Source organism: Mauremys reevesii, linkage group 8 (genome assembly GCF_016161935.1).
Source record: "Mauremys reevesii isolate NIE-2019 linkage group 8, ASM1616193v1, whole genome shotgun sequence".
In the NCBI taxonomy this organism is placed as follows: Eukaryota; Metazoa; Chordata; order Testudines; family Geoemydidae; genus Mauremys; species Mauremys reevesii.
The window spans coordinates 47,274,724-47,288,845 of NC_052630.1; the positions used below are offsets into that span (position 1 = coordinate 47,274,724).

The 14,122-nt window shown below is 48.7% G+C and overlaps 1 protein-coding gene across 4 annotated transcripts in view; it reads right to left on the reverse strand.

The window, feature by feature from the left end:
• The window catches only part of PBX1 (PBX homeobox 1), a 240,528-nt gene that overhangs the window by 43,635 nt on the left and 182,771 nt on the right, over positions 1-14,122 (reverse strand). For all 4 annotated transcript variants that reach the window (XM_039484087.1, XM_039484088.1, XM_039484089.1 and 1 more), the window contains exon 3: positions 8,234-8,478. In XM_039484087.1, the coding sequence (XP_039340021.1) occupies positions 8,234-8,478 (245 nt within the window). The remainder of the gene's footprint in view (positions 1-8,233; positions 8,479-14,122) is intronic.

Consider the following 14,122-nt stretch of genomic DNA (forward strand, 5'->3'; position numbering starts at 1 on the left):
CCACTCTAACCAAGCCCTCTCCTTCCTGAGCGCTCCCATCCTTCTACCAGTGACAGACAGTCGCAGTAGGGCCTTCCCTTCATCATGGCTGCACACGGTCAGCTTTTAACCCTTCTTCAGTTTAGAAGCCCTCCTGCCCCTGGATCTATGTGGCTGCCCTTCCCTCAGCTCCCTTCCATTCCTCTGTATCTGTCTGGTGATAATCTGTTTCCCTGGCAGGCAGCCTAAGTGAGAAAGAGGAGAAAAACATCCAGCGATAAACTGCGCAGCCAGCATCTGAGACAGCAACGGGGAGTCACTGCACAGAATACAGAACAGAACAGGTGGTTGGGCAGAGGCCTTGGGAGCTTTAAGAGGGATCAGAAAGGAAGGATGGTCCAGTGAGTTGGGTGTTGGTCTGGGACTCTGTAGACTTGGGTTCAAGCATCTCTTCTGCCACAGGATCCCTGTGTGGCCTCAGGCAAATCAGTTAGTTGCTCTGTGCCTCAGTTTCCCCATCTGTAACAGAGTTAATAGCACTTCCCTACCTTGCAGTGGTGCTGTGAGGATAAATACAGTAGGTGCTCAGACACTTGGGAGGCCACATAATCCATAGCTGGCCCAAACCCTTCTCTCTAATTAGCTATCAGCTTTAGAACAGGCCCTGATTAACACATATTGGTACTTCACTTTGAAGATGCAAAGAGTTCTGTAAATGCTAATTACTATTACTGCTGATCCTCACACCAGGCCTGGGAATGGCTGTAGAACTGTGCACACCTAGGCGGGCAGGCAGGGAAGGCGTTCAAAGCTGCAGCGGAGGAAAGGGAGAACTGTCCCACTCTGAATGACTAAGGAAGGGAAAGGAAGAGTCTTCCATCGGGGGTCATTAGGACAGAGATATAGGGAACGAGGAGGCCAGGCTAGGCTGGCTCTTCATAGGTAAGAGTAAAAAGTTCTCTCTTCTGCCAGGCAGAGAATGAGCTTTCAGGGTAGGCTGCCAAACCCAAACTGAGCAGGCGAGGAGGAGTTGATGCTGTTTCCTTGCTGCTGGGGGAATGGGAGAAGCTGGGCTGCATAAAGCCTTTTGTTTGGGACAAAGGCTGAAAAAACCCTACCCTCTATTACTTTTGCTTTGGGGTTGGCTGGAGGAGCCAGAAAAATATAGGATTTGCCGTGTCAGATCAGAACCACGGTCCTCTCAGTCTGGTAGCCATACTGATCCCTTCATCCCTGACATACTGGATCAGACCAACATCTCAACCAGTCTGGTATCCCACCTCCTTCCATTCACAGGCAGGCCAACAGTCTGACTATACTGGCCTGCAATCCTGCCGAAGTAGCCAGTGCCTCATGAGACCAGCTCTCCCATAATGAAACGTGGTTTGCTGTGCAACGGGGTGCCTGGGAGCTGGCAACTCCTTCTTGATTTAAGCCCACCCAGGATCAGCTGCTGTTCTGATGCACGCGAGATGGCCTGTCCTAACGCTATCTGTGCTACAAATGTTACTTATGGATGGTCCCAGGTCTCAGAGCGCTTGCCCCTCAGGCGGGGGAGAGAGGTGCCAAAAGACAGGATGGTGAGAGTGGGCCAGAAACAAGCATGGGAAGCAGTGGGTGCTGGTGGCTCAAATGCACCTTAGGCTGCCGACACGGCGAACGGTTAATTCTGCAGGCATGCAGGTCCCAGAGACAGGGGGCTGAGTCAGAGCCCCCAAAACGACCCACATCAAGTGGCTGCGGGCGCTGAAGTGACACAGACCTGCTGCAGGTTTCCAGCACATCTGATAACAAGTCAATAATGATAATAATTAAAGCAGTGCAGGCAGCGCAAGACAGGCGCCCTGACATGAAAGGGCAAGCAGGTAATCACTGGAATTAGTGTGCTGACGGCACAGCACCGCCCTGCTGCGCGTGCTCCCACCACCCGCGGTCCCCCGCTCCTCTCATGCCCACGGGGGATGTTTGTTTTTAAAACATTTTCTCAGTCTGCTGCTTCAGATGCTGGATGCCGGCAGGTCCGTGCAGCCAGGGGCTGCTGGGCCAGAGGAAAGCAAACCACTTAGCAACACAGATGACAGCCCGGCTCTGAAAGGGAGGCGACCTGCAAAGATGAAGAGGAAAAGCAACGAGTTGCTGAAGAACTTCACTGCTCTGTGCTGAAAGCAGGGCTGGCTGGGCTGGGCCTCACGCCTTGGGGCCCCCAGAGAGGCATGCAACACACCCAGAGCAGTGCCCCCGCTTCACACGGGACAAGTTGCTGCTCTCTCTCCCCAGACCCATCCGAACAGGGTAGCTCACTGCCCTCATGGCACCTGGGGCCCTGCTCTTGCTGGGCCTTGTAAATCATAAGGGTAGTCTTGGAGCAACCGCCCCAAAAGCCAGAACTCTCCGGCACTCCAGAGATGCCGTGAAGGGGAGGCTGCTACTGTGACAATCACCTGATTCACAGAACTGTAGAAATGTCAGGCTGGAAGGGACCTCAAGAGGTCATCAGGTCCAGCACTGAGGCAGGACCAAATCTACCTAGACAGTCCCTGACAGGTGTGTGTCCAGCCTGCTCTTAAAAGCCTCAGTCACGAGGATTTCACAGCCTCCCTTGCAAGCCTGTTCCGGAGCTTAACTCCCCTTAGAGACAGAAACCTGGTACCTACTATCTAACCTGAATCTCCCTTGCTGCAGATGAAGCCCATTCCTTCTTGTCCTACCTGCAGTGGATATAGAGAACAATTGATCCCAATTCTCTCTATAACAGCCCGTAACACATCTGAAGACTGTTCTCAGGTCCCCCCATAAGTATTTTTCCCAAGACTAAACAGGGCCAGTCTTTTTAACATTCCCCATCATCCCATGGTGCTCTAAAGACATCAACTGTAGCTAACTACCCAGTAGATACAGCTAGTTGGTCAGAGCCCTCGTGAAGGTTTCTGTACAGCAGAACCACTGGCCCCTGTACAATCCACGTAAGTCGTGAGGAAATCTCTCTCGTCTGAGAGGTCTGCTATACCCTCTCCTGGCTGTTTACCTAGGTGCTGAAAGAGCCAGACCCATTCTTACAGACTCCAAGTAGTTTCAGCCTGCCTCATCTTTACATGCAAAAAACCATTATAGACAAAACTGCAGGGAAAAGCTGTGTCGAGTCACAGCAACATCAGGTCCCTGAGGTGAAGCCAGACACTGGACCTGTCCCAGCCAGCTCCTGTGTCCTGGGACCAGCTTCCCTGCCAGCAGGACAGCTGTGACCTGGAGGGGACATCTACCCCACACCTTAGGCTCACGAGACCACCCATGTGCGTGATTTCAGGTCAGCGCAAACTGATGCTGTCGGGATGCAATGGTCACAAACCACATTCAGCCATCAAGATATGAAATCAAAGCATTTGGAGCTCAGCAGCCACACAACTAGCCTGCCTAAAGCACAGCTGATTCTCCAAGCCCTGTCTGAACATGGAAAATCTCAGCAGGCCTCACAACTCTCCCCCACAAAAGCCCTGGATCCTCTCAACCTACGGTCTCCTTGCAGGGGGGGGGGGGGGGGAAAGACACCCAGTAGGTCCTCTGATGGCCCTTCCAGCATCCCCCTGGGGCTTGTCACCTCTCTCTGCGCTCCCACAGGGTGTGTAGGGCACTGCCATTGACAGGCTGCAGATGGATCCAATCACCTGCTGCACCATCTTGAACTGGGCTGAATTCTCTACGGCCACCAGTGCCGGCAGCTTGAGGATCTCTGGAAAGGGCTGCCTGAGCCCTGCCTCTGATCCTGAGGGGAGAACTGGAGAGGAAAAGCTGTTCTGATTCTCTGGCCCAGAGAGATGGCAGCTTGGTGGGACCCAGGACGCAGCACGGAAGATCAAGATCGAGATCGAGATCCTGGCCAAGGTGCCCTTCTCACTATCCCTTTCTGTGGCATTTCAAGGGCAAAGGTGGAACAATGTCAGGGCTCTTTGCACATGGAAAGTCATGATCGTGACGTTACGGCAGAACCCAGTTATCCAGAGGTCTTGGGAGACATTCTGAAAAGGCCAGACAGCCAGGGGACCTGGCCAGCAGGCTTTGATGTCCGAGCTGCAGGTCCTCTGCCCCAACTCAGACTCACGGCTTCCCTGTCAACAGCTGCCTGGGCTCCCCACAGCCACCTCAGCGGAAGGACAGGAAGTTGCATGGCAGGGATTCACTGCCCAAGTCTTTATCCACTAATCAGACTCCGACACAAAGATTAAAAATCAAACGTGAGGGGAAAACATCTGACCCTGGGAAAGCCACGAACTCCAGGAAAGCAGGACTTGGAAAGGCAAGGGTTACTTGACACATGACGTCCACTTATACTTCCCACCTTTGCCCACCTGTTGCGGTCAGATTCCCCTCACTGCTGGTTTTCCCAGCACAAAGAAGGGCTCAGCGGAGAGGGACTAGGCAGGAGTGCAGCTGGCAGGCTGTCCTCTGGTTGGGAGTAGTGTGTTCTGGCTTTGGGCAGTGAGAGACCTCATTTGGTTGAGGGGAGATGGAGAAGGGGGCAATCAAGAGACACACCTTGCTGTCAGTCCAGAACACGGACAATGGAGTACATTTCTCTCGACAGTAAGTCCAATTTCCGCTAAGCCAATGGCTCATCGCCAGTTTCATAGCCAATGGTACGCACGGGATGTAGCCAAACTGATTTTTTCCCAATTTTTCAGAACCAAACACTCTCCCAGCTCTACTCCTGCAGAGCCATGCCTTATTCACCGAGACTGTTACCAGGTTCCTTGCTTTTAATGCCAGAAGAACCCATTGTTGTCTAGTGTGACCTCCTGCGTAACACAGGCCAGACCATTTCCTGTGTCTCATTCAATGTGCATCTTGTTCACCCTGTATAAATTCTCTCACTTAGTGCAGGCCCCCTACTCCAGTCAGTGGGTCCCCCTTTCCTCTACCTCCACCTCAATGGGACTGCCTGTCCTGCAGGCTTCAGGGACTCTACAGCAAACTAGCAACAGAAACCTTCCTGCACAGTTCAGCAAAGGGGATAGCTTGTAGCTGCTCTCTTGAAAAGTACCTCAGCTCTCTTCCCAAGCACCTAGGGTATGTCTACATTAAACACAGCCCAAGCCTCCCTTCTGTCCACACACAAATCTGTCTGACTCTGGTCAGCAAGCACTCAAGACCAGATCCTAGGATCTTGCTAGGGGGTTGGCTCGGAGCCCAAGTCCTACTGAGATTTAGGTCCAAGCCCGGTCATGTTGTAGTGTGGAAGCAGCTCAAACCACTGCGTAGTGCAGTATGGATGTGTTAGCACAGCCCTGAGACCCAGGTCTAGCTATTGTAAGCCTGGGTTTACAGTGCAGTGTGCACGCTCAAGCAAAGGCTTGGAAACACTAAGTTCACAGACCTGGGTTTACAATGCAGTGTAGACACATTCCTATTGGGCAACAAAGGGGGCAGGGCTGGTTCAGTGCGCCTCCAATCCTTGTTTAAATGCAGCTACTCCACCAGTGGTCACTGGCTCTCTGCAGATGGGGAGGTGTTGGTGTCGTTGTACAGGGCACTGGCGGGACCTCATCTGGAGTGCTGTGTGCAGTTCTGGTCGCCCGTGTTTGAGGAAGATGGATTCAGACTGGAGCGGGTTCGGAGAGGGGCTACTGGGATGATCCAAGGAGTGGAAAACCTGCCATATGGAAGGAGACTCGGGGAGCTTGGCTTGTTTGGCCTAACCAGGGGAAGGCTGAGGAGATATGGTTGCTCTCTGTGAATATATCGGAGGAATGGATACCAGGGAGGGAGAGGAATTATTTGAGCTCAGTACCAATGTGGACATGGGAGTGGATGGCTATAGACTGGCTATTGGGAAGTTTGGACTTGAAATTGTATAAAGGGGGAGTGGGGTTCTGCAGCAGCCTTCTGGGGGAAGTTACGGGGGCAAGGGACATGTCTGGTTTCAGGACTGGGCTTGATAAGTTTGTGGAGGGGATGGTATAATGGGATAGCCTAATTTTGGCAATTAATTAATCTTTGACTACTAGCGGTAGATATGCCTAATTGCTTGTGATGGGATGTTGGATGGGGTGGGATCTGGGTTGCTGCAGAGAATTCTTTCCTGGGTGTCTGGCTGGTGGGTCTTGCTCACATGCTCAGGGTTTAGCTTATCGCCATATTTGGGGTCGGGAAGGAATTTTCCTCCAGGGCAGATTGGCAGAAGCCCTGGGGGGATTCACCTTCCTCTGCAGCATGGGGCACGGGTCATTTGCTGGAAGATTCTCTGCACCTTGAAGTCTTTAAACCATGATTTGAGGACTTCAATGGCTCAGACACAGGTTTGATACAGGAGTGGGTGGGTGAGATTCTGTGGCCTGCATAGTGCAGGAGGTCAGACTAGATGATCATAATGGTCCCTTCTGACCTTAAAGTCTATGATTTTAAGTGTTACAGATTTTGCAGGATGGTCCACTTTTTGGCTGAATCAGGCCACCTGTCCTACAGACACCAGTGGCTGAAAGCCTTTATAATCTGGACATTGGAGAGCAGCATGCAATGCAATACAGGTGTTCCACCTTTCACTCATTTCTCACACCCCTATGGGTCTGAAGGAGGCGAGGTGTAATGGTCAGGGAGTTACAGTACAGCACAATACAACTCAGCTGTCTGTCACTGACAATATGGCTAAATTGTTGTACGCAATGTGCCTCCTATGAGCAGTTCAAACACTCCTCAGTTAGCCAAATCTCAAGCAATTTTCACCAGGATATTTAAGGCATTTTCCCTCAGCCAAGGTGATTTCCCGCCCAGTTTCAATTCCATCCATTCTGGCACTCAGGCTGTTCAAAAAAAGCTCCTAACAATTGTTTTTATAATGGGAGAATTATGGTCTCACGCACCCCGCCTCACTTCTCTGTATCCTAGGTACTTATACACCCCCATCGCCATAGCATCTAAGCAGCTCACAAGCTGTAGCGTATTTCTTCTCACAGACTCTCCTGTGAGCAATAATCCCCATGTACCGATGGGAAACTGAGGCACGGAGACTAAGAATACGTCTACACTGAAAAAAACAAAAACAAACCTGGCAGTGAGTCCCACACGGTGGCAGGGCTCAGGCCAGGCTTGCATGGTGTTCTGTTTCCACTTTGGGAAATATGGTCACCCTACCAGTGAGTCGTTAGCAGAGTAGAGAATTGAACCTGGACCATTGGGAGGCGGGCGGCGGTGCCACCAGGAACCAGGGCTCGTGAAAGCAGCAATGCCAGGTGGATCAGGCAAGCCCTGCATGCCCAGGGGAGGCGGGTAATCAGGCAAGCCCTGCACAGGGGTGCTGTGAGTTATTAGCAGAACAGATCATTGAACCTGGGTCTTCTGAGGCACAAACTAAGGCCCTAACCATTGGACCAGCCTTCCTCTCTCCTTTACTCCTAAGAGGGGGTGAATATTTTTTGGTCAAGCTTAAAAACCAAACAATCCCCTTTACGCAGACCCCAAGCCTGTCATAGGAGCTGGCTGAAAATGGCAGAATGAGTTTGCAAAAAAAAATCTCAAAGTCTGAAATGGCTCAGTTTTGCCTTCATCGCAAAGTTTTCCAGGGTCGTTTTCCATGAATTTATCAAAATTTTGATCAAAATCCTTAGGTAAAAAGCCAGGTTTTCTTACTGAACATGGGCTTTTCAGTAAACGAAGCATTTCTCGAATGATTCTGATTCAAATGCTGACACTATTTTGATAACAAAACATGGATTAAAACAATGCATTATGGAAAATTTTGCAAAAACCAAGCCAAACCTCAGCTTGTTTTTGACATCAACAATTTTTTGCAAATAAATAATAAATAAATAAATTATTTTTTCTTCATATATATATATATATATATATATATATATATATATATATATATATATATATATATATATATATATATATAAAAACCTGTGCAAAAATTTTGACCAGCTACCCATGTCGGATTTCAGCCTGAACAGTGGATGTCTCAGGAAGTTCTGAGCTACAGGGGTGTGTAACTGCTACACTCATACCACCTTGACAATAGATGTCACTAGAGCTCCAGCCCATATACACACAGCCATGCTGGCTTGGCGTACAGAATTGTGTGTAGGTAACATACCGATTCTCTTATCGGCTCCATTTTCTGTTGCATTATCTTCCCTGTGCTCTACGGGCAGATTATCCCTTGAATGGGTTTATTTCCTCGATCAGAGCTTCATTTAAACCCTGCCTTTGCTTTGGCCGGGAGAGGGGGAAGCCTCTGCTTAGCCTCCGCGAATGAGCCTGTTACCTGTTCATATTTCTCCAGCTCCGTGTGGTAAATCTGTCGGATCTGTGAGAGTTTAGCTCTGTAGTCAGAATGCTCCACGGAATTGTCTGAGCCAGCCCCTCCGGATGCTGCTGCTGCGGCCGCAGCCGCTGCTGAGCCTCCTCCTTTCTCAGGCCCTGCCACGCCCTCTGCCAACAGCATGTTGTCCAGTCGCATCAGCTGCGGGTCTGTGGGCTCCTCTTCCTGGGCTCCCCGGATACTTAGAACTGTGAGAAGAGACAGAGGAGGGAGGGAACGATTAGCAATGCCCTGAGGATGAACACAAACAATAGCAACAGCTCAGCAGGCAGTGAAGGCCAGATCCTCCACTGAGGGAACTCAGCACAGCTCTAGCCAGGTCAGTGGAGCTGTGCCAATTGACACTAGCTGGGGATCTGGTCCCCCCAACTTCAAGGGAGCTATGCCCTATTTATGCCGACTTGGCCCTTGCTTGCAAACCCTTAGTGTGCTTCTAGTTCACCCGTTCAAACCCAGCCTGGCTGGCAGTGACTCAACGCAATCACCAGCTCATGACTCTATACTGGCCCTGGCCTGAAGCAAGCTGGGGCCTGGAGCAGTTCCCAGTGGCCAGAGCCTACAGCACAACTGTCGCTGGTCGGCCCCCTAGTGACAGTCTCACTGGGAGAGTCCCACCCTGGATGGGCCGCGGACTCTGCTCTCACCCTCCGTGGCGCTCCCTCTGGAGTAGGGTGGGGCACATTGGGAGACACTGGCACAAGGTTGCCACCTTTCTAATGGCTGGTAGCTGGACCCCCGAGGCCCAGCCCCCTGCCTTGCCTCTTCCCCCAAGGCCCAACCTCCTCTCCACCTCTTCCACCAAGGCCCTGGCCCCAGCCTGCCTCTTCCCAAGCAGGGGCTGGCACGGGTTAATGAGCTGGTGCCTCCCTCCACCCTGTGGTAACCAGGCTTTTGGTTCAGGTGCGATTAAGGGTTGCCAGGTCTCCAAAAACCAGGCACCTGGAAACCCTAAATGGCACCAGGACACAGAAGCCAAAAAAGAGACTGTCCAGGTAAAAACCTGGATGGGTGGCAGCCCCAGCTTGCACTGCTACTTCCCATGCTGTCCTTCCCTCTGTGGGTAAACAGAGGGTTCCTGTCCCCAGGGCTGTCAACCAGACCCCTTTCTCCAGCCCTCCCTAGAGTGGGCATGGCAAAGAGACCTCAGCACTCAGGATTGAACCAAGTTTTGTGGGACAGGAACCCTGCAGCTAGGCCCCACTGGTGGCAGAAGTGCCAGGGCGAATGCCCCAATTGAGCCCATCCTTTCCAAGGCTCATGAGCTGCCACCAGCTGGAGACAGAACGGGGAGAAAGCAGTCCCCACTGTGCCCCACCGGCTGTGGTCAGCAGAGAGATCTCCACTGGTGAGCCGCTGCTGGAGCTTAGAGCGTGGTGGCTAAGGGGCAAGGGGCTGCAGACACATTTCCTGCTGATGGTTCTTTGCCAGCACCTGCAGCTCCCATTTCAGGGGAGGGGAAACCCATTGGTGCACTGAGAGTTAACGCTGCAGACACGACGCTTTAATAAATAGATCGCGAGTCCTGTGTGCGTCTGGCTGGCCCCGTGGGCTCTTGCCAGTTCTGGTTGTTTCCGCAGCCTTTGCAGGTCACCCCCATGAGGTTGTGACAGGGAAGGTAGATGTGAGGCCAATGCAAGGGGACATTTAGTTATTCGGGGCATCGTGTTCTCCACATGACCAGCCTGGGCTGCAGACTGTTTACACATGCTCCTCAATTACAATGGGAAGAAGAAGTGCTTTCGTTTTTGTCTTTTAAAGGGCATTATACTTTTGAAGGCAAATAACAAACTAGAAATCAGGAGACTAATTAATAACATGGCTTTGTATTTCCAAACAGCTGCACAAATATTAGATCATTCATGGTGGAAATAATCATTCAACGAATATTAACTCTTGGTTACATGGGTTTCTTTTTCTTCCCTTAGGGAAAAATCTCAGAGGGCTAAAACCAACAGAAATTTAATAGTGAGCTATAAAAACCTAGAATTCTATAGGTGGGGTCAAGGTGCTCTCCAGCAATGCAAGCACTCTATTATATTCCAATCCATAGGGCTTTTCCCTGGGGTTGATTTCTACATATTGTTGTTCTGCGATCACATCTGACTCCAGAATCTGACCGAATGATTGCTCTGCTCTTTGTTCTCGCAAGAAGAAAAATTAACAAGATGCAAAATCTTGTTCTCAGATCTGCATAGCGGATAAACTAGAGGCATTAACAGCAACTCTGCAAACCCAAATAAATACAAGCCTGCTTTGCCTGATGCATTGGCTGTTGCACACACAGAGAATACAACAGGAGACAGAATCAGGGCACGATTCCCAATTCTCTCATTTTTTATGACTGATACAAAGGACACAAGGATTTGATTTCCCCCAAATTTGCTGAAATGCATCACAAACAGAAGGCAGATCTGAGAATAAGGCAGACGGCTGCAAGTCTGGAGACCTGGCTTCTGCTCTTAGCTCTCGCACACATTCCCCATGTGATCTTGATGAGTCATTTCTGGCCTCATCCTACTCCCGTCGAAGTTTACAATAAAACCCACATCGACTTCAGTGGGTGCCGGACGAAGCCCTCAGCCTTGATCCTGCAACAAGCAGGACCCCTGTGCAGAGCTCATTGCAGGATCAGGACTTTAAACTACACGTGCCTCAGTTTCCCTGCCTTTAAAAAAAGAGGGTTTTACAAGGCTTAACTGACATCCTCTGGTGGAAGACAAAAGGAAAATAAAAACTATTAATAATAATAAAACTATTATTTGGAAACAGCTTTTTGTCATTCTTGGGACTTACTTGAACTGTACTAAGCCAAGAGAGCAGCAATAATCATATTCTCACAAATTACTTGCCAAAGAGAATTTTCTAGTATTCTCACAGCTTCAATCCATGCTTTAAACATATATAAAATCACTCTCTTTCTTTGAGTGTTTTCCTAAAATCACTCTCTCGCTTTTTGAAATTAAAAATAAAAAATTACACCAAAAAACCAAAAAAACAGCACTCCACTGCTCCGGGCTCACTCGCGAAAGTGGAGGCCCAGCCTGAGTTTGCAAAACCCTTGTGTGCGTATGCACTCTGCCACCAGGCAGCTGGGTAGCAAAATGGTAAATATGTACTAAGCAGCCTGCCTGAAAACTCCAGCTAAAGTGGAGGGAAAAAATGGGGCGGGGAGAGAGGAGGGGATGGGCAAACTGGCAACTTACGATGCTGAATTGCCGTTTTTTGGGGGCGGGGGGTGGGGGTTAAACTGACTGTATTTCAATTTTGTAAGCCTTGCTGGGAAGGGTAAGAAACAGCTGCATTTAGACAGAATCTGGACACAGTCAGGGATGCTAATAAGAGATAGGAAGAACCAGTGCACTGAATTTCTATAGAGATTCGGCGGGACAATATATACATATTATATGGCATAGCTGTGTGATGATCCATTGATTTTAATGGAGCTATGCTTGCTTATGTCTAAAATGAATCTGACCCATTATTCCTAGCCCTATAATCTGCACTGCCAACCATCAGCAAATGGTTTTACTGTCAGTTTAAAAAAATAATCTAAAATTGGCTGCCAATAAAAACTCGTAACAAGCCAGTGAAAATAACAAGAAACATATTTTTCCTTAATCTAGAATAAGTTTCTGAATGATACAATTACTATTAATAGAAACCAATTTTAAGTAAAAGGCTCAGCTGAGAATGAACATGAATAATAGGAGACTTAAAACCCCCCAAATGGCTTTGAAATCATAATTTTCTGGACACAAATCCTTTTTAGTATTTTTCATCCCTTTTGTGTTTGAAATTTTGTCAGTGAAAGGGCTGAAATGTGCAAGTAAATTTGTTAGTAAAATAAAATAATAAATTACAAACAATTGCTAATTAACAATTATAATTTGCACACTAGAGATGGGTTGAAGATGCCAAATTTACATCTGAATCCCAGTTTCAAAGAGACAAGAATTCAGAAGAGTTGAGATCCAGAATTTTGGCCCGGGCCCCACCTCTCTTACATAGGTATTACTGTAAATGTATATGATGCTCTGCTAAAATCAACCGAAAGATTCTATAACTAACACGCACAAAGCAAGCCAACTGACAGACAGGACAAAAACAAAAACAAAACATCTCTTGAGGTGGAGAGACGGTGGGGAAGGAAATCACAGCAGAAGATGTGGAGCACTGTCAATGAAACGTGTGTTGATTTGGGGTTGGTGATCCTTAATCCTAAACAAGAGAAAAGGCAAACAGCAGAACTTAAAAGGAGGAAAAGAAGCCAGGAGATGGGACGGAGACGAAGATGACATGAATGGCAGAGAATAATCTCCTGTTCTTCCCAACAAAACTCAAAAGACAAATTGAAACAAAAATAAAAGGTGAAAACAAATACAAAATAGGGTTTCAAACCAGACACACTTGTGATTAGGATTTCAAAAGAGAGCTTTTTTATATTAATAATAAAAACTCACTGCCTAGTCAGGAGTGCATGTGTGATTTAATTAGTCTGTGGGTGTGTGTAGAGTTTTTTAGGAAAAAAAAGCGCAATATAGGTGCTTAGTAATATTACTATATAATGTGAAAACACACACACACACAGTGTGTTCTATTATATCCACATCTGCATATTTGTGCGAGTACACATTAGATTACTATTACATTATAATTACATAGGTTTAATGAGTGGAATCCAAAAATCAGCTGGGTGAGAAGGCGCTGGGATTTGCAGCAATTGTGCCTGTTTGGCAAGCCAGGTAGAATAACACTATTAAATAAATAAATGGAAAGGCCAATGTGTCTAAGCAGACCTGATGCCACCTAGTTATTGCTTGAAGTCTGTGCTCTGGTGAGTAGGAGACAAAATGATTATTTAAAAGCTCCTTTATCTTCCCAGCACTGTATAAGACTCAAATGAACCTTCTGCCAGGACACCCGAGATGTTAACACTCATCCACCACAATCCAATTTCAAGCGGCAGAGCTGTTACCTAATCCAGCAACTATCACATATGATCAAAGCTCCGCTGAGCGGATTGGCCCTTTACCTCTCTCCTGTTAATCCCCTGCTCCGCTGGAAATGGGTTTAAAGGGACAAGGGACCCATTCCTGACAGTCGGAGAGACATTCCAAGCGGGGGCATTGGAGTCTGTGGATTTCCATACCCGGGAGGTGGGAAAGAGACTTTGGAAATCGGTGAGGGAATTTAGCAGCATTCAATGCAAATCCCTTTATAGGGTTTCTATGGGCTCAGCTCCTCAGCTGGTGCAAATCAGTGCAGATAACAGTTATGTCAATTTACATCAGCTGAGGATTTGGCCCAGGGCATCTGTGTTGGTGACAGACTCTTTAATGAACATTTGGACAGTTACAAATTCATTTGAACCAAGGGGCTATCAGCCCCAGTTCCCTTAACACCACTGATTTTGGTGGAGGTAGGAGCATATCAGACACCACCACCTCGCAGCTGGTACCGACCACACCCCCTCTTTGGCTGCCTCGTCGGGGGGCACTGCAGAAACCAAGAATGGGGCAAAGGGGCTCAGTGTGTGGGGATGCCGCCTATGAATAGCCAAGAAAGGCCTTCGTTCTCCCAGCCTGTCACTTTTCCCAGGAGAAAGGGGAAAACAAAGTGAAAATAAAGCCAATTTGGCAGACAGGTATTTTCTTTCGTTCTCCCCCGAGTTTCTTAGAAGAGAAACCATATGATGCCCAGTCGGTCCAAGGCAGGAAGAAAGGAGAAGGGATGTGGGAGGATGATGCTGTGATTGCTCTGTCCTCAGAGGCACCCTTCCCACGGTCCAAGGTGGAGACACAATAGCCCAGCACACTCAATTTGCTGCTCTTC